The sequence below is a fragment of the Hakea prostrata genome, chromosome 11 (genome assembly GCF_041222555.1).
Source record: "Hakea prostrata isolate BN-2017 chromosome 11, UWA_Hpros_2, whole genome shotgun sequence".
NCBI classification, from domain to species: Eukaryota; Viridiplantae; Streptophyta; class Magnoliopsida; order Proteales; family Proteaceae; genus Hakea; species Hakea prostrata.
Window position 1 is genome coordinate 27,572,679 of NC_142610.1, and position 21,564 is coordinate 27,594,242.

Genomic DNA, 21,564 nt, shown 5'->3' on the forward strand with positions numbered 1-21,564 from the left:
GTCACATCCACCCAGTCGGTACCCTATTTGGAACACCCGAGTGTATGATCCACAGCCCCGAAGATCAAGTTTACGAATGATCATATCCATTAGCACAATAACATAGTCGAAAGCAAGAACAAATCATTTATTCAAGTAATTTATTAATAAAAGTCAAGAAAGGATCTCAGAAGGATCACAAAAGAATATTAGAGTGCGGAATAACAAGATACCAAATCAAAAGACAACTATAGAGTATAGAGGAAATATACCCCACAAACATATGCGGAAGGTAGACCGAAATCTAAAGCAATATGCGGAAGGTAGACCGAAATCTAAAGCAAAGCTCTAATCTAATACAAGTAAAAGGAAAAGACTAGAAGAAACAAGAGAATCTAATCAACATCTTCCATCAGCTCTTCTTCTTCTTCAATCTTCATCTTCTTCACCTTTGGGTTATGCTCTTGAAGCTTTAGATCAGCATCTAGCGCACAATCCCATTGGCAAACAAGACGATGTCGGCTGCCGTCAATAGGAGCCATCAATGAAATCCAAGCTTGAGTGTTGCCTGCCTCACTGGTCAACACCTTGTCCATAGACTTCCGGAGTTGTACCATGTATGGAAGGGTCCTCCGTACTGTGGCACGGGTTCTCTTCCAGACCTGCAATGTCATCTAAAAACAAGTCCCCCGAAGGGTAAGCTCAAAAGAACTTAGCAAGTAATCCAAACACAATAAGCATCTTCACATGCAATCACAAACAAACATATATGCAATGATATGAAACAATAAATGCAGCATGCTTCTAACTCTGTATATGTATGATGGTCTCTATTGGTAGACATGCCTTAAGCCATAGCACCATACTTCTTTGGGTAGGTCTCAAATCACTCTCTTTCGGTTGATAATGGGTCATGCATCCCTCTCGGACATTCCATGGCTGGGGTTTAGGTCAACACTCTCTCACAGCACCGTATGGTCTAAGTATTGGTGCATGTCAAGGTAAAGCCTAGCCCAATGCAAGTCTTCTACTTAGTTATATCAACTTAGATCCAGATACGTCCATTCCTCCCCTCTCGGGATCCTTTCCAGTATCCTTCTCACTAGAGTCAGCGTATCCTATGGCTATAACCAACTCAAACTACAGACTCATTAACCCGGCTATAACCAACTCAAACTACAGACTCATTAACCCTATTGGTCACCCAGAAATAGTAAATGGGAAGCTCTCATGTCCTCTCACTTGTTGGTTACCGGTCTTGAACGCCCATGAGCCCAAGTTTACTAAATGCGACCCTACCAATGAATGGCCCCCACAATTGGATTCATGTCCTCTCACGGGTTGGTTACCAATCTTGAGCACCCATGAATCCCCATTGCTGCAACGGGTAACTAAGTCTCAATTCCCTTCCGAATCGGGTCTGATATAACAAGGTATTCCTAGTCAAACACGACTAGACCAATCCTAGGTATGTCAACCAGTAGTTAGAGAAAGAGTCAAGGGGCACCATAGGAGAGCGTCCCATACCACCTCCACTAGTGTCCAAAGACATAAACGCCAAAAGGGCATTCCCCATTCCACAACTATGACCTAGGCATTCACATCACATCATGATTCCATACAAATCACATTCACACTCATATCCACATCATAGTCCATATCACATTCTCATAATCAATAATCAATTCTAATATGCAATTCACAATATGAACATGCTACTGTAATTGCAGAAGTATCATGATGTAAAGGAATCCAACAGTAATAGCTAGGTCATTCATTCATGTCATAATACAATAAGATATGTAAATAGGCATGTTGTGAGTTGGAATACTCACCTCGTAATCCAAAGTTATAATCTTAAATTGAGAGATTAGAGATCAAGACCGAAATCATCTAAACAAGCTTGACAAAACATGTATAGGTCATAAGAAACAATTCCCAAAAGATTGGAGTCGAAACGAAGCAAAACTAAGAAAATTCTGCTGTTGATAGTAGCCTTGGTCAATGGCCTTGGTTGATGGGATCGACCAAACAGATTCAGTATGGACATAATACATTGGTTTGGTCATAACTTCATCGTTTGAAGTCTGATTGATCCGAAATTCAAAGGGGAACTTCACATGAACATACTAAGACTATCTAGCATGGATTAGACATCATCCATGGTAAAAAATCATAACTTTCTAATTTGGAAACAACATGATTTTCATAGCAAACACACCATGGATTCAAGGGAGGAATTAGAGAGAACAAGGCTTCACTCTAATGGAATATCAGTAACAATTCAGAGATAAGAATTATCATAAGAATGGATCAAATCATGCAAGAGAAATAAGATCAAACATGCATTCATGAAGATATCCATGATCTCTTTTAGAAAATCAAATAGGGGGATCATAGCATCATTAGAATGAATGGAGATTCATTGACAACCTTAAAGATTGTAGAAGAGGTGTTTGCAAGGATGCAATACCATCTTCATAATCAGAGCAAGAGTAAATCAAATAACAAATTAAGAGATTACTAACCTTGAATGAGAGGAACCAAAATAGAAACTTGCTAGAATGCTTAAATCAATGATCAACATAGAAAACTAGAATGGATAGAATGAATGGGGATTCATTCAAAGAGATGGAATATATTAGATCAGCAGTAGAGACTAAGAATAAACATGTCTAACATTGATTAGAAAGGAAAACTATTGTAGGATGATCATGCTATCAAAACTCAATCAAAAACATGAAGAATTGAGGAGATTCACCATATGGCTTCAAGGAATGCATAAAGTGATTGGGGGTTCACTCTAAGACACAAGGAGATTAGAGAATAAGTAGTTACAGTAGTGTAATACACTCTCCACAATCAAAACATCAAACTAGAACTGTAAAAAGAAGAGATCAAAGAAGAAGGAAGTAGAATACTAACCTTCATGAAGATGAATCAAATTAAAAACAAGGAGGAATGCTTGGGGATCTTCCTTGGCTTGAGGAGGAGGCTCTAGGGTTCTTCCCACGTTCACTAGCAATTGAGAGGCCAAACAATAGGGTTTAACATGAGGTTCCATTATATAGAGGATCCCAAAATCAAAACTTCCAAAAATAACATATTATGTTCTCACAGCTGCCTTGGTCGATGCCTTGGTCAATGGGATCGACCAAAGGGTCTTCCACCTTCAAATTGCTGAATTTTTGGTCTCCAGGGTAGATCCAACACTTGGGCCTATAGCCAACTTAGGGAAAGGTCTAAACTGACTTTCTAGGGTCTTCTAAACCTATCCACACTGAACTCTAGGTCCCACTTACAGGTCTAATATCCACAAGTCACTTATTTATCCCAACACAGATAGGGTGTCTAGGCTAGGTTTAGGGCTGGATTTCATAGGCTTAATCTGCAGATTCTTACGGAAAGGCTAGAATGAATGGGGATTCATTCTAAAGGTAAGAGAACAGTGGATCATACATAGAAAACAACCTAAAAATAGTTCTAACATAGATTAGAATCAGATAACTCCAGTAAGACTAAATCATAGTCTTATGCTAAATCAAATCATTGAAAATACACCATATGGTCTAAGGAAAGAGTATAGTGAATGAGAATTCACTCTAAAATTATGAGGATTAGAGTATAGGCCATTATAGTAGTGTAAGGCCTTCCTCACATCAAAACAAATAGATGAAATAGTAGAAAGAATAGATCAATGAAGTATAGGATTGAATACTAACCTTGTAGAAGAAGAATCAATGGAGGAACCTTGCTTGGATGCTTGGGCTTGAAGAGGAGACTCTAGGGTTTTTCTCACGTTTTCCAAAAGTTAAGAGGTAAAGTGATTAGGTTTAGTCCAAAGTTACATATAAATAGGACTTCAAACCTAAAACTTCCAAAAATACACAATTCTGTTCGAAGGCTACCTTGGTTGATGGTCTTGGTTGATGGGATCAACCAAAGGGATCGACCAATGGGTTACCCCTTTACAAATTACTGAATTTTGACTCCCAAAAGCCAAAACCAATGCTTGGGTCCATAAGAGCTTCCGAAGATGCCAACACTGTAGTCAAGGTCCATCTTCCAAGTCCATTTCCATTTAGACTACATCTTCTTCCAAAATTTTATACAAGGTTTCCAAGATGGGATCTTCATTATCAATCTCCATTGGTTCAAGGTCAAAGCCAATAGGTTCAACAGAGAGGGTCCACAACTGTCTTCTACCTCGACTTCAAGTCTTCGAACCTACAACATAGATTTCCGATTAGGGTTGGTATGAGATTTCACATAACGAACTTAAGCTCTCCCCTATCACCAAAAGGTATGGCCCTCTTGCTTGTAACCTACTGAATCATGTAGTTTTCTCTTTCCACTTCCCAATGCTTTTTTACTAGATTCCACCACTTGTGCATAACTTGTCACGGCCGATTGGATAAGTGGCTCTTATTGACGGCCTAATCCCCTTCAAAAAACTTCTTGGCTTTTGCCTCATCCACTCTCAAGTACTCTGGGGCAAACAAAAATAATTCCTCAAACCTTTGCTGTCACTCCAATACCGACATTGAACCTTGTTGAAAGGCAATGAATTCTGCCTCCTACGCATCTCTCATGGCATCTTGAAAATATTTATTGTAGAAAGCATCCTTGAATTGCTCCCACGTGGCCTCTAGGTGTAATGTTGTTAGGGTAAGTATGTTGGCATTCCATTAATGCAATCACTCAAGCAATCATCAACCAGAGGTATGCACATATGCTTGCATTGTAATGACATACCACTGATACCCTCCTCATGCTTTACACCCTTATATATTTTTTTATTTAGACGAGGGTAGGGAAGGTCTTCAATACTACCTCCCCAAAGTGAGCTACATGCCCTAGGGCCCATATGTCTCCTTCTAAACTTGGTTTCCATACTCCCCTAGAGTTCCTATTGACTACCTATTGGGATAGTCAATACTTGAACTTAACCTAGTCAATGGTCATATTGACTTGTATATTGAGCGGGTGTATTCTGTGATTGAAATTTTTGTCAAGAAAAGACTAGGTACTTACCCCTTTGAAGGGTTGTTCAATACCTTATTGACTGGCTTTTGGGGGGCATGCAAATAGTTACCCCAAATGGCAGATTTACCCACTTTTTGTGCTTCTTAGCTATTTTAGTCACTCTCCACCGTACCTACCCACTGTAAAATCATTTCCTAACCTCCCCTTGCTCTAAGAACTCCTCCCTCCTTGATTTCTATGTGTGGCTTTTCTATTCTTCTTCAATAAGCTCTTCATACTATGCTTTGTGTTACTTCCTACCATTACTATATCTTTTCTAGCCACCCTACTTACTTTACCCTATTATTTTATTCATAAACTTTTCTTGACTTGTAGCCATCCTACAATGTTTTCACCCCTTCTTGCCTTCTATTTGTCCCATAAGATGTCGGTGGTAGCAAGTGGAGAGAGTTGTGATTGGATTATCAATGAATAGGGCTTCGATTTATACAATCCTAATCAATTCCTAAATCATGAGTTGGCCGATCTCTATCACAAGTTATATTGGTTTGCTGGGCTCGAATATGGGTAGAATGTCACACCCCACCTGCCGGTATCAGACCCACCCAAATACCCATGTATATGATCCACAGTCACAAGATAGGGTTATAGTGCAAGCACATAATATTACACACAATACCATAATCAATGAGCAGGATTAACATGTCTATAATATATATTAGAGTAAATTGCACTAGCACCCCAAATGGAGACCTTAAAGCATTGACACCCCACTTTATGTTTGGAAAACCTAACACGCCAAAATTGGATTTTCATTGGACACATTAGTGTAATTTGTCATTTAAAGCTATTAAATCACTATTTATTTATTTTTCCTCTATATTTTTTATAGGGATGATTCTGAAATTGAAAGAAAATAAATAGTGATTTAATGGTTTTCAGTGAAAAATTACACTAATGTGTCCAATGAAAATTCAATTTCGGGGTGTCTGTGATTTTCAAACATAAAGTGGCGTGTCAATGCTTTAAGGATTTCATTTTGGGGTGCCGGTGCAATTTGTTCTATATATTAAAGGTAACATAAAATGGATATCAAAATTATCTCACAAGGAGTCTGGGAAAATGCTAAGTCTAGTAACATCTGTCAATAAACCTAACCAAATGATAAATGATCCATTCAAATGTTTCTACCAATCTTGTATCAAAAGGGTTGAGTGCCATATGAACACTCTAGACATGCACATGAGTTATCATGAGCCTTGGAGTCTTCCAAAGCTGGTAACTTGTACATCTCTCGCCAGATCGAGTATTCCTGAATGTCTCGGTCATCATATCCTACTACAAAGTCTAAAACATATATCCACAAGAAGTGAGTTTCAAAGAACTCAGTGAGATCAACAATACTCATGTAACCATGATGTCTGTTACATCCCCAAGCCAATATCCTAACCGCGATACCTAGAGGTGTGATTCACAAGTCCCATGGTCAAGTTTAGGGCGATTAAATACCCACATTGCATAATAACACAATCACGAGAGAGGAGAGAGGTGATAGGAGACAATAAATAGGGATTGATGAGTTAGTTTCTAATTAGGAGTGGCATTTTGAATACCTAATAAGATTTTTTTTTTTTTTTTAATTCCTTTAACCCACATAGAAACAGAAGAGAATAAATAGGAAGAAAAGATGAGAAAAAAGAGAGAGGAGAATAAATAGGGATTGAGGAGTTAGTTTTTAATTAGGAATGACGTTTATACCCATTAGTTTACCTTTAAAAATTATTATCAATATTGAGGGGGGGGGGCAAATAGTGATATTTCACATGTGGAGAAAAAACTAGAAAAATTAAGGGAATTAATATAATTTGTTTTAAAAATTGTGGGTGGGGGAGAGGGCTATGGCCCCCCGGCCTCACTGTGGTTCCGCCCCTTATCCCATTATTGATCTACAAACTTGACCGTTCAAAGAGTGCATCGATGACCTTGAGGTTAGGGTGTTCGACGAATGGAAGCTGTGGGGATAAAAGGATTGCAACTCAGTTGAACATAATTATTGTTAAGCATGCATGGTTTTAATGGTACCCTAAGCCCTTCGTGCATTTCCAAAACCTTGGGGTGGTGAATCACTATCCTATAGTCATCCACCTTCAAGCTTTACAGTGATCACCGTAGCATAGAACATTCTCTTACTATAACCATTGGGCGTTGAACCTAGAATTTCTCCCACTGGTGCATTGAGCATGGTCATGAAGTCTTCTAATTCGCCTACATTTGCCCTTTTCTAGAAGCTACAACAGGAAAATTATCACTTGAAGCAGTGGAGTAAAACAGTTCACTGGCGGTTGGATTCTCAAATTGATGAGTTTAAAAAGGAAGTGGATGGGGTGTAGTCATCGTTGTATCTCCACCCAGATGATCTAACTAATCAGATTAGAGAAAAGGAGGTCATCGGGAAACTAACTCACCTTATGCGACTGTAGGAGTCCGAGATGCATCAACAATCTCATAAATATTCCACATCATTAGGCCTTGGGGTTTGGTGATCTGTGATACTGGTGTTGTCGTTTCAACCACGAAATCAGCCAAGGCTTGTGCTTTGATGGCCTTTCGAGGTTTAAAATCCACCTGATAGTCACTCAACTCCATCAACCACACCACCATTAGTCTCGAAAGGTCCAGCCTATAGAGTATCCAAAGGGATGTCGGTTAATACCTCAATAGGGTGAGCCTAGAAGTAAGGCCTGAGCTTCCTTGCAGTCATCATCAGTGCTAGGGCTTGCTTCTTAATCTCAAAGTATCTAGTTTTTGCTTCAAGAAGAATGTGACTTATATAATATATTGGCAATTGTTTCTTCTCTTGCTCCCAAACGAGGACAACACTCACTACTGAATCTGAAGATGCTAAGTATAGCTGTAGCTTTTTGCCTTTCTGGTCGGGATATCAAGGGTGGCCTCCCTAGAATTTCTTTCAAGTTCTCAAACACTTTTTGGAGTTCCTTTGTCCATTGTGCTTCTTTATCTCCTTTCAGGTTTTTTGGCACCTTAAAGAATAGTGATCGCTCTCCTGATTGCGCTATAAACCTGTTTACAACAACTACTCGTTTGGTCAAACACTGGACATCCTGAATGGTCTTTGGTGGCTCCATATTTATCAAAGCTTTGGATCTTGGCCGGGTTTGCCTCAATCCCTCTCTGTGAGACCATGAACCCCAAGAACTTTCCTGAGGATACTCCAAATGCACATTTTCTAGATTCAACCGCATCTGAAATTTTCTTAACATGCTGAAAACCTCTGTCAAATCTGAACTATGTCTCGATCGCTGTAAACTCTTTAGGAGCATGTCATCTATAGAGACTTCCATGTTTTGCCAAATCAAATCCTTAAAAATCTTATTGACCGCCCTCTGATAAGTTACTCCAGCATTCTTAAGCCCTAATGGCATGACTTTGTAACAGTAGCTTTCACAATCAGTCATGAACTTCTCGTCCTCTTTGTGCATTAGAATCTGGCTGTATCCTCAGTACACGTCCATAAAGCTCAATGTCTCATAACCTTTTGTGGCATCAATGAGGAGGTCAATTCGGGGTAGAGGGTAACAATCCTTTGGGCACACATTGTTCAGGTCTGTATAGTCGATACACATCCACCATTTTTCGTTCACCTTCTTAACCATGGCCAACCATGTTGGGCATTCAATTGGTTTGATGAATCCTGACACCTTCAATTTATCAACTTCACTTCGTTTGGCTTTGTGATTCTTGATCAAAAAATTCCTCCTTCTTTGAATTACTGGCTTTGCTTTCGGGTCAATCCATAACTTGTGCTCGGCTACCCTTGGATCTATCCCTGGCATGTCTACTACCAACCATGTACATCAATATTTTTTCGAAGTAATTATTGTAAATCTCTTTCGAAATCCTCTAACTGTTTTGAACCAACAAAGGTTCCTTTTGTCTCCACTACATAATCTAGTTGGGTCCTTTCTAACTTCTCTATAGGCTCAGGCCTTTGCATCATTTATTCACCCCGATTGTCTCGTACCACGATTGGCATGGTCATGGCCTTCCTTGGTCCATTCTTATCCTTTAGATATGAAATGTAACATTGTTGGGAAGTCTTCTGATCTGAAGTAACTTCACCAACAACATTATCAGTCGAGAACTTGATCTTCATGTGTTTGGTTGATACGATTGCTCCTAGTTTGGTTAAGGATGGCCTTCCGAGGATGACATTGTATGCGGGCAACTCCCGAACAACTAGGAAATTCACCCATACTGTTGTCTCCTTCAGGCATGTTCGAACATTTATATCCAATTGCACTGCTCCTTTTGTTATCATCGAGGACCCTGCAAAACCATACAAGTGTGTTAAGGTTGGTTTCATCAGGTCTTCTTCCATCTTCAATTTCTAAGAAGCCTCATATGATAGAAGATCTGCAGAGGATCCAGTATCCAGCAGCACTCGGTGAACCTCCTGATGACTGATCTCTACTTTGATCACGATCGAGTCATCGTGCAGAGTACGAATTCCTCTTTCATCTTCCTAAGTAAACATGATTGTTCCTGTGAACTTGATCTTTTTCTTTTCTTGATTATTTCTCCTAACCCCAAGAACTTGGATTTCACATTTAGCTTTCTGAGGGATTCAGGCTCTGGTCCTCCAAATATTTCTAGGATTGGAGATCAGCTTGCTCCAACTATCTCCTTTCCCTTCTTGGTATTGGAAGTCATGGTGTGAAATCCCTCACAAACCCTAACCCAGAAATCTATGTTGTAGGTCCGCAAACCCGAAGTCAAGGTAGAAGACAGTTGTGGGCCAATCCATTAAAACCCCTTGGATCTGATCTAGAACCAATGCATGTTGATGATGATGATCCTAGTATGGAAACCCTTCTAACTTTGAAGGAAGATGTAACATGAATGACGAAGGACTTGGGAGATGGACTATGAGTACTATGATTACACCCTTGGAAGGTCCTATAGAACTAGGTAAGACTCTTTCTTAAGTTGAAAAATGACCCAAGTGAAGCTTGTGGCTTTTGGAGACCGAAGACCCTATTTTTGGTTGATTGCCTTGATTGCCCCAAGCAACCAAGCTAGTCCTCGAGACAGATTTGGTATTTTTGGAAAATTAGGTTTCCAGAGCCCTATATATACAAACTTTGATCTAATTCATACCACTTTGCCTCTAAGCTATTGGAGAACATGAGAAGAACCCCAGAGCTCTATCTTCAAGGCCAAGGAAGATCCCCAAGCATCTGTGAGAGATTCCTCCGTCGAATCGTCTTCTTTAAGGTTGGTAATCACTCTCATTCTCTCTAGATATATTCTCTCTTCTGTTTCTACCCATTATAGTGATTATGAAGAAGGTCTTATGCTACTGTAATGACCTATTACTTCATCTTCACAGTCTTAGAGTGAATCCCCATCCACTCTATTCTTTCCGTGATCAACATGGTAAGATTTTGGTGTTAAACCTAGCATGATCTTCATGACCTTATTCTTCTCTAATCTATGCTAAATCTATTCCTAGGTTATTTTCTAATCATGATCTATTGTTTTCTTATTCCTAGAGCGAATTCCCATTCACTCTAGTCTATCCGTGAGAATCTGCGGATTGATCCTATTATGTGATTTGTTAGATCTTCATTCCGATGACCTTGTTAGATGCTTAGATCATGATAGATTCCATATACTATTTTAGAATTTTTTTATTAATTTAGCAGTGTTTGGAACTGAAACGAGGAGCTTCTGATTTAAACTTAGGTTTTTTGTCCATACACAGTATGCTTGGTCGACTTCCTTGGTTGCCCCAAGCGACGAAGGGTGTCCTATGATAGCGACTTTCTCTATTTGACCCCGTTTTGACTCTAATCCTTTAGGGTTTTTTCCTTATGATCAATACTTGTTTGTTTAGGTTTTCCTTGGTGATTTTGGACTTACCCTTTGATTTCTCTTCTTCGGAGTTTACGAATCAAGTTTAAGGAGAGTACGTTCACTCACAATTGACATGATTACATTCTTTATTATGATAGAACTTGTATGCATATGTTAACTACTGTCTTAGGACTTTTTCTATATTGTTGTACTTATGAAATTCCATAATATGTTTCATTATGTGAACTTGCATACTTGTATGAATGTGATTGATTGGAATGGATTGTGATATGATATATGAAATCATATTGTGATGTGATTGCCTTGTAGTTGAGGAATGGGGAATGCCTTTTTGGAAATTCTGTCTTGGGACATCAGTGGAGGTGGTATGGGACGCTTTCTTATGTTGCCCCTAGGCACTTTTCACAACTACTAGATGTCATACCTAGGATATTGTCTAGATGAGTTTGGCTAAGAAACCCCGTCATATCTCGCCCTATCGGCAAGGGAATTGAGAGCGAGTCACCCGTGGCAACAATAGGGATTATGGGTGCTCAAGACTGGTATCCGATCCGTGAAATGACATAATCACATTGTGGGGGGCCATTCATTGGTAGGGTCGCACATAATAAACGTGGGCTCATAAGCGCTCAAGACCAGTAGACAACCCGTGAGAGGACATGAGAGCTTTTCGTTTATTATATGTGGATGACCAATAGGTTTAAGAGTCTGTAGTCCGAGTTGGTTGGTGCCATAGGATACGATGACTCTAGGGAGGGAGATACTAGAATGGACTGCCTAGGCATAGAAGGGAGGTAAAGATACTGGAACGAACTGTCTAGGGTATGGAAGGGAAGTATTCGACTCCGAAATTGATATTACTCAGTAGATGACTTGCATTGGGCTAGGTATAACCCTGACACGCACCAATACTCATACCAATGGTGGAGTGAGAGATTGGTGACCTAAACTTCAGTCATGGAATGTCTGAGATGGATGCCCTGACCCAATTATTGTGGAGAACCCAAAAGATGTGCTTAAGATCCGTGAAGGAGAGTGACTGAGACTACCTAAAGGAGTATGGTGTTCTATCTTAATGTGTGTCTACCACTAGAGACTGGCATAAATAGAGTTAGAAGCATACTTGTGTCTCATATCATATTGCATCATATTTGTTATGAACTATTCGTAGTCATTATTTATGATTGAACTATTTGCTGAGTTCTTTTGAGCTCACCCTTTAGGGACAATGTTTGTTAGACCTTATTGTAGGTATTGATGACTTTGAGACCCAGGACTACAAAACCACAGCGAGTGACCCGTATTGCATGCAAGGTACTAGTTGTTACAAACATAATAATGAAGATTTTCAGTGTGACGATGGTGCGTACTAGGATCAGTCCCATTCTAGAGCTGGAGTGCCCGTATTTGGATACAGAAGTCTTCGAGTTTAGACATACTTTATTTGAGTTTGAAGAGATTTATGATTAACCATTAGATTGATTCTTAGACTTCTTTATTCCTTTATATTTTTATTTGGTTGTAAACACATTAGAGTTTTGATTTACCTTTTCACTTGATTATAGAGTTATTTCCGCTATACTTTATACTTTGATTTCTTAATTGGTATCTGCACTCTAATATTCTTTGTGATCTATCTTGAGATCCTTCTTTGATTGTTTCCTTAAATAGTTATACAATGATTTGTTCTTGCTCTTGATTATATTATTGTGCTATGTGGGAGTATGATCACCTTGAACTGATCTTCGGGGCTATGGATCACACTTTCGAGTATTGCAGTTAGGGTACCGACTGGGGGGATGTGACACATGGGCCTGCAATCTCTGCTGCCTGATTGTTCCCTTCTTTTTTCTCCTACTGTTCTTCTCTCTCGATCATCTTCCTTGCATCTGATATAACTAGCAAGGTGCCCCTAAGATACTAATCTCTCGGTTTTCAGTTTTCAAGTGTCTACAATAAACAATGTAATGTCTGTAGTCCTTGTGAAACCTGCAAAATTCGTTCATGTTTCTCTCCTCGGGCTTGGACACCATCCTTGGTGGCCACTTGAGTATATCCCGATCCTTGATCTGCAAAAGATCTTTGATTGTCGAGCATTTAAGGGCATGTACTCTCCTTGATCGGGCGAGTGCTACCTTCAGTTGGGTCTTCCCTTGCCTCCTCGATCATTATGCCCCCTCAAGCCTTGCCCTTTCTCCAGAACTTTTTGATCTTTGTTGGCTGCCTTGGCCTCTCCTTGTCGAGCATCGAGGATTTTAGTCACTTTTGCCTACTTTTGGCACCTCTGGACAAGTTCAGCATATGTTATCGGCATATCTTGTAACAAATAGTCCAACAAGCATTGTTGGAGATCCTTGTAAAAAGTGTTGTCTTTGCTACCTACTCATCGAAATTCTCGATCTCCTTTGTAGCCTTATTGAATCTCTACAGATAGTCCCGAATGGATTCATTCCTTGCTTGCTTCACAATGAAAAGAGTTTCCTCGATTTTCTTTACCTGTATGCCACTTGGGAACTGACTGATGAACTTTCGAGCTAGTTAATCTAAATCAACAATCCTTCCCAAGGGAAGGTTTGAGAACCACTTTTGCGTTGCACCAGTGAGCGAAGACCCAAACACTCTACATAAGATTTCATTCAAATTCTCGGCTACCGCCATTGTCTACTAGTAATAACTTATGTGGGCCACTGGGTCTCCTCCTCTGTCAAATAAAGAGAATGTCAGCATCTTGAAATCGTGAGGGAATTCATACCTGGTGATCATATCCACCAACAAGGTCTTCCTGATGATTGAATATATGGCATCTTCCTTTTTGCCTTTAATAAGTTGTCCCAATTTATGATTTCTATCAGCAAGCTCTCGATCAATTTGAACAGCTCTAACATTGGGGGTTCAAATGCCTTCCCTGTTTGAGTGTTGAGACATGCTAGTATGTGTTCGAATGCCTCTATCAAGCCTTGTAAGGGTTCCTGTTCGGCTGCCTTGTGACTGATCTTGCACATATGCCACCACTCTCCGAGGGAGCTCCCCCGTCCTTCGAACTCCTGATCATTCCCCTTCTGCTTCTTCTAGTCTAAAATTTTTTTCGAGAGGTTGCCGAAAATTTTGCCCTTCGGTCTAATTTCTTTCTCTTCCCAAGGAACGCCCTCTCTCTTGGGAGAAGTCCTCCTTCTTATTCCTCGGGCCTGCCTTTGGGCTTCTTCTTCTTGATCAAACTGGTTTGGGTTCCTTGGGCCTCCCAACTACCTAGCCATTATTCTTAGCAAAGCCTGCATTTCAAGGAACTGGACCTGCATCTGGTTCATTTGTTGTTGGCTTTGATTCTTCTATTCCTAAATGACTGGGATCATTTGGATCTCTCCATTCTGAGCATTCAAGTGTCCTCCCCTAATTACTTCTTCTTCTTCTTCGTGTTGTTCAATCTCTCGTAACGGATCTCCATCTGGGGGAGTGGGATTTCCACCTAAAGGAGGAGAACCATCCTGAAAGGCGGTGGCTAATTTGATTCTCATTTCTTTGAAGTGTAGATCTTGTATCCACTATGGCTTTTCAAATCATTTCCACAGGCGGTGCCAAATGATGCGTCTAAAAATTGTTCAACCATTGGAGGCCTTTGGTTTCTTGCAAAATGAGCATTAGACGTGGGTTGACTCTACGGTCAAGAAGCTACTTCCGATGGTTAAGTCAATAAGAGCACCACCCAAGAGCTCTGACGAGTTGCAGAGCTTTAATTGAATAATGGAATGGAGGGAAACGATTCAATTACATTTTCTTTGTGTTATGCTTTGATTTATATAGGGTTTAACTCTCATTGCCAACTATTGGATTACTTCACAAGTCCCATGTAGTCGCCCGATCATAGGGTTTTTCCCAATCAATCTGAGTTAGTTACAGTTTCCATATGGAGCACGATCGCCTATCCTGAACTTGGCGGGTTCACATTTCTTCCTATAATTGTCGAGTTCTTTGTGCTCACAGTACCTCTAGGTTTACTTTTGAATCGGTCCCACGGAGGGTGATTGAATCTGGCCGTGGTTTGACCTGGTTGGCTGTTATTTTTTACTTATCAAGTACTGTAACTAGTGTTTCTTGTAAATTTGCTATTTTCCATAAGGGGGAGGGGGGGTGGTAATTGGTGGCGTTGGTCGCGAGCAGCAAGGAGAGGGGTGGTGAATCAAGTGAACCAGAGACTTTTCTTCTAGATTTTAAAAAATTATGAATTTCGGTAAAAATTAAAACTTATATTTTCCTTCACCCCATGGGTAAAATAGTCATTTCAATTTCAAAGTTAGCACAAAAATTAATTGTAGGTAATTTGAAATTTTGGAAAAGTAATTGTGGACATTTCGAAAATTTTTCCACTTAAGTGGATAATCAAGATATTAAGCCCAACTGAAATGGGCGGCATGAAAAAAACTAGTTTAAAATATATTAAGGGTAGGACATAGGTGTATAATTCTACTTTGTCCTTCGCTAGAATTAAGAAACTAAAAGACGATGTTACATTCATTTAGACGATGTTACTTTTTCCCTTATATGCTAGTAATTTTGGATTTCAAAGAATTGGATCCCGGTGAAATGATATAAAGAGTAGATAAGTAATAGCAAATCTTAGGGTTACTTTTGAATTTTTGAAAAATGCAATGATGTCACGTTGTCGATTAACTAACAAAGCTTAACAACAGTGGACATTAGTAATTTTGAGGCAAAGTCTAAGGTCCGGTTAATAATTAAAAAAACTACAAAAGATAAAGTAGTATTTAAGTTGTAGTGCAAGGGAGGGCATTAGTAATTATTGCCAAAAAAAGAAAGAAAGAAAAAAAAAAAAGCCGAGCATTAGTTATTAATTCTAAGAAAGAGTAAAATCAACATTGCATGTTTAACCTTAAGGGTTTCTTAATCAGGGCGGAACCAAGATTCAATATTTGGGGGGGGGGGGCGAAGAATGGAAGTCCAAATTGAGGAATCACCAATGCTTTTTCACCACACATAATGTGTTGGAGATTTCAAATCTATGGAGTTATAATTTATAAAATTAGATGTTTGGTTATGGAATGAAATTTATGGATTCATCCTAAAAAACTATTTGATCCACGTGATTTTTGTGAATGTGCAAATGTATAGTTTTTGAAATCTCTGGATTTCACCCCTTACCCATAAATCTACAGATTCACGTTTTTAGTGTAAAAAAGTGAATCTCTAGATTTCATAAATCTATAGATTTTTACAACCAAACGGGTATAATTCTAAGATTCATGAATCCAGAGATTTCAAATCTCTGGATTCATGTAACCAAACATGCCCTTAAAGAATATGCCACATATATTTTGTGGGGCCCACACATATTTGACAAAAATAAGTAAATTATTGATAATGATATTTTTTTTTAAAACAAAATATAGATAAATTAACGCATCAGTGCAACCAAAAAAACAAACACACACACACACACATCACCTCAACCCTAAAAAATCAGATGATTTTTTTTTTAAGTAAAAGATGCAAGTCAATGGTAATTAGTTACCTTACTAACTATAGACATTTTATTTACAACATATAAAATCATATAACAAAAATTGTAGAAGAAATAAAGAAAAAAGGAATATAAAATAAAATAAATAATAATAAAAAAATGAAAAAAAGATAAACAATAAGTAAATTGAGAAAGAGTACCTAATTTTTTACCAAATTTTCCTTGAGAATAAATAAGAAGAAAAGAGGAGAGAGGAGATAAGAGAATAAATAGGGATTAAAGAGCCAGTTTCTAATTAGAAAGGACATTTTAAATATCTAATAAGATTTTTTTTTCAAAAATTTCCTTTAACTCATCGTTTTAAAAAAAAGAAAAGAGAATAAACCCGAGGAAAAGATGTGAGAGAAAAGAATAAATAGGAATTGAGGAATTAATTTTTAACTAGAATGACATATATAGCCATTATTTTACCTTTAAAATTTGTTCTTTATATGAGGATAGTGAAATTTCACATGTTAGAAGAGAAAAAACTCGAAAAAGAAAGCAAATTAATATAAAAATGACAAAATTAAGGGAATAAAAGAAAATTTAAAAATCCAGGGCCATGAACCGACCCCTTAATGGGTCCGCCACTGCTCTTAATATTGTTAGAAGGGAGGGAAACTATAGTAATTTCATAAAGAGCTGATTCTGTTAATAATACGCTAGAGGGCAAAGAACCATTTGGCTTCAGTGTTGCTCATTAGTTGGGAATGGTCCAAATCAAAAGTGGCGGTTGCCATTTTGTTTTGTGTTTTTTTGTTATTTATTTATTTATTTTAGCAGTGTAGTTAAAAAGGTGGAAAAAAAAAAATCAAAATGAGATTTCATTATTTTTTTTTTATAGTAAAAAGTCTATATATTAACGCGTGATCCATGCAATGCAAGGCATCCAGACTACAAAAACGAGATTCCATTCATCCACACCGTCGGTAGCTCTGTCGACATTATAAATATCATTCCAATAATATAAGTATCACGTTCGGAGTTAACGGTCTTCTTGGAGGAAAAGAGGAACTAAACCGCACGAAGAAAGGAGAACAGACAAAACCATCGAAAAAGAAAAACAATTACCGTTTTAGCTATTTTATAAACCCAAAGCCGAAACACCCTATTTTTGTCAAGGCTACTTTCTTCAACATAATTGTAGCTAATCTTTTTGAGAGAAAAAGAATAAAATTGTAACTAATCAAGTAATTTTCCTAAATTTTAATTAATTAAATCCGAGCAACTTCTGTTCAAAAATCTATGGTGCTCAGATCATGAGATAAGCACTAACCACCAGAGCTCTGAGAACTTGGAAATTTATCAGGTCCTGAGAACTGAGACAGTGAGATCTGATACCTGCCTTTCTGGAGATCCTCACTGGATATTCTTTCCTTTCCCATCTCAATCTTCAGAATCAGAGCTTTAGGTTGGGAGTTTTCTTCAACATTCTCCTCTGTTTTGATTTTCTTTTTTTCTGATTGAAAAGAAAGGAAGAAAAGGCAGAGTAGATGGGTGTGGTGAAGGTAGCTATCGGAGATGCGGTGTTAACTTTCATATGGATGCTCACTGCGGCACCGCTTGGGATCTTCACTTTCCTTATCCAAAATGCGCTGGGACTCCATAGCACCGCTTCTGGGCTCATCATCACCACCTGCCTCATTGCCATTCAAGTCTTTGTGTTCACCTTGCTCGGCGACGCCATGGGTGGCGCCAGCTTTAATCCAACCGGCACCGCTTCCTTCTACGCCGCTGGTATCGGAGATGACAACCTTATCTCAATGGCCTTGCGTTTCCCTGCTCAGGTTTGCGCCTACTTTGTCTTTTCTCTTTTCTTCCCCTTCCAGTTTTGAGGTTTAGCATATGATATATTCCCTCTAAATGAATCCAATCCTGCCCAGATTCCTTTGGACTTCCTATTCGCAATGGATGTTATTCTTTTTTTTTTTTTTTTTTTTTTTTTATAATTCTGTTTGTTCTGAATTCCATTCGCTCTTCCCTTTTTGAATCAAACCTTTAAGGTGGAAGAAAAATCCTTTTTGGGGTAGAACAATTTTAGATGCAGATTTGTGTAGTTGGAGAGGAAAAAGATTAAAATTTTGAAAATTTGGGAATAAAATTTATGGTTGAATGAACAGGCAATCGGGGCAGTCGGAGGTGCCTTGGCAATTATAGAAGTGATGCCGTCGGAGTACAAACATATGCTTGGTGGGCCTTCTCTGAAAGTTGATGTGCACACTGGGGCCATCGTTGAGGGGATCTTGACCTTCGTTATCAGTTTCGCCGTCTTGTATATATTGTTCAAAGGTCCGAACAGTCCACTTCTAAAGATTTCGATGCTTTCTATGTCAACAGTTGCACTGATTGTTGCCGGATCTAGCTTCACTGGACCGTCAATGAATCCTGCCAATGTAAGTAGTTGCCTTCATTCTCTTTGCACTCTATGGTTTTCTTTCTTTCATTTACCAAGATACCACATGTATGCTTCACTAGATAGCTCTGTTTGTTAACCATTTTCCCTTGACACATCTACTGATTGGTGTCGACTCGACTGACCAGTGTTCTTCTTATTTGGGTAGCAGTTCATTAATGAATATACTTATCTTCTTTTTTCGTTCCTCTTTTTTTTTGGGTGGAAAGTAAATCCATTGACAAACAGAAGCATTACAAGCAATGACATGCACATAACATAGATGTTGTAGCCATAGAGTGGTATTGGACCACACGGTTGGTGCCTCATCCAATTTAGTCTGACCGGGATAAGGATTCTACTACCCTAGTAGCAGACATTAGAACATGAGTGAAAGAGCAAGAAGAAAAGGTATGCTGCAATTGTAAAATGTAAAATATGGTACTATCCAGCTCCAACAGATCAGCATACCGTTGTATCAATCGATGGATAAGCTGCAGATGGTCCAATTCCATGATAGTGTTGTCTAAACCCAAACTCATAACATGAAGTAAACCTGCTCTAACAGCTAAAGCTTCCCCCAGAATGGCTAATTCTGCCACAACTCCACAAGAGTAATGTGGAATCCACTTCCCACGATCATCATGAACAACAACACCGATGAGTGATTACTTCTCTCCAACGGCAACTTGAACTTAAAAACTTGATGTAGTACTTCGATAAGCCTTTTTGGACTTGATTAGGCATAAGTTGGGCCTAATTTTGTGATTGGATTTTAAAAAATTCTGCCATCTTTTTGGATTCAAAGTCCTTGTTAATGAGTTGTGTTTTTGTACTACTATGATTCTTCATTAATTTGTGATTTTACAAGATACACAAACTTGATTTAACTGCTGTGAGGGTGTCATACATGCAGGCCTTTGGCTGGGCTTTTGTGAACAACCGCCACAACACCTGGGAGCAGTTCTATGTGTACTGGATTTGCCCTTTTGTTGGAGCAATTCTGGCTTCTTGGATCTTCAGGATTCTTTTCCCTTCTCCAGCCAAGCAGAAGAAAGCGTGAGAAGGCAAAAGGAGTATATAATTTTGTCAGATTCTGCATCACATGCTTTTATGTGTTATTTGTTTCTATGTTACCATCTCTGCTGTTAGCCCTTACCAGTCTATTTTTAGTGTCCATTCATTCTGTAGGCAATTCTGAAAAAACTTTTTCATCTATCAGTTCTACTGTCTTGCATAAGTCATTGCATCTGTTTGGCAGATATATTGTCCTTTCAGACAAATATGTGGAATTCGATCCATACGATTTCAGACTTTCTGCTCTTTGAAGATGTAACCAGAAGTGTTTTAGGTGTTTTTTGTTTCAGAATACATAAAAACAGGGTGAAAAGCATATGATAGACCTGTTCTGTAAAAACAAAAAATAGAATTAATGGCTAGTTATGCTTTAAGAAGCAACTTTAATGGAACAACTATTAGTTATTTTCATTTTTTTTATAGAAAATGTTGAATGTGTGTGCTTTTGAGTGAAACTCTCCCTACACACAGGGACATAACGGGAAGCTTCCATCTAAACATATGAGTTGGAGATAAAAGGGACAGAGAAGCCCTAAATATGAGAAGAACCAATTGCAAACCTGCTAAACACAACTTCAAGTGCTTGAAAGCTCAACCATAAACCATTGCTCTCTCTCTCTCTCTCTCTCTCTCTCTCCACTTTATTGATTTCTTAAGTTTGCTCGGCTCTGTTAAATTATATCAAGATAAACACTGAGTAAGGAGAGGAGGATTATTTCATGACTAAACACTGTGTGAAATAGATTGTATCAGAGGGTGATGGGGCTCATCCCTATGCTTTCCATGTCTCTAGGCCTCTTAAGCGTTTTTCCCCCAATCTCATCGACTCTTGCTGGTATGAACGCTCTCTTATTTTTCTTGCTTTCACATGTCTCTGGTTCCCCAGTTCTAACTACTTAACGGTGCAATGGCTCTCAGATCCCTTTCTTGCGTTTCCAACTTAGATCACTAAAACCCCTAATTTCTTGAGCAATGTGTGCAATTGTAGCAAACACTTAAGGATAAACTGTAACAGAGTTTTCCACTGTATAGTTGGGCTCATTTTTAGGGCAAGTCTGATTTCTTGATAGGCATTAGTATTGCAATCTAGAAACCCTTACACATTGTATTTGTATACCCATTTCCTAGTTAATTTTAAATTGAATTGGAAATAGAAGGGTACTTATTAGATTTATAAAGTCATGTTGGTTCATTTAAACGTCTATAGTTGTCTCACTTACGTAGCATTTATGAATTTCCTGGGTCTTAAACTACAGTTGTTCAATATGAAGTAGTTGTTTCAGATCATTATCAAAACTAGGGAAATCAAAATGGGCATCAGACACAGATGCCAGCAAATTGGTTTTTCTGAGTGATGTAACCCAGAGTCTGGGTTAGCCTTCCAGGATCCTCTCAATTAGAACCACCAGCAAATTAGGGTTTAAACCCTTGCTGTTTGAGTCAAAACCTGAGTGGACAGAAGCTGTTTTTACACAAAATACAGTGCGGATGAGGCTAACTCCTTGCTGTACTTCAGTTTCAGATCTAGGAATGGGTTTGGGTTTAGGTTTAGGTCTAAGGAAGTTTAGGGCTTGGGAGGGGTGATACCAAGGTTGAGCTGCTGCTGTTTTGGAATTCCAGGGCTGAATATATAAGCTAAGGCTTAAAAAAGTTGCTGCTGTAGGGTTTCAATTGGGCTTGGGAAGGGGCAGTTTTGTTTGATGTTTTATAATTTCAG

The 21,564-nt window shown here is 38.7% G+C and overlaps 1 protein-coding gene across 1 annotated transcript; it reads left to right on the forward strand.

Annotated features, from left to right (window-relative positions):
* Positions 1 to 17,414: 17,414 nt before the first annotated feature.
* On the forward strand, positions 17,415 to 20,904 carry LOC149001249 (aquaporin SIP1-2-like). Its single transcript, XM_089140934.1, has 3 exons — positions 17,415 to 18,165; positions 18,499 to 18,771; positions 19,687 to 20,904. Exons 1-3 carry the CDS (start codon positions 17,872 to 17,874, stop codon positions 19,831 to 19,833), a joined length of 714 nt encoding a protein of 237 aa, XP_088997060.1. The 5' UTR covers positions 17,415 to 17,871; the 3' UTR covers positions 19,834 to 20,904.
* The last annotated feature ends 660 nt before the right edge of the window (positions 20,905 to 21,564 follow it).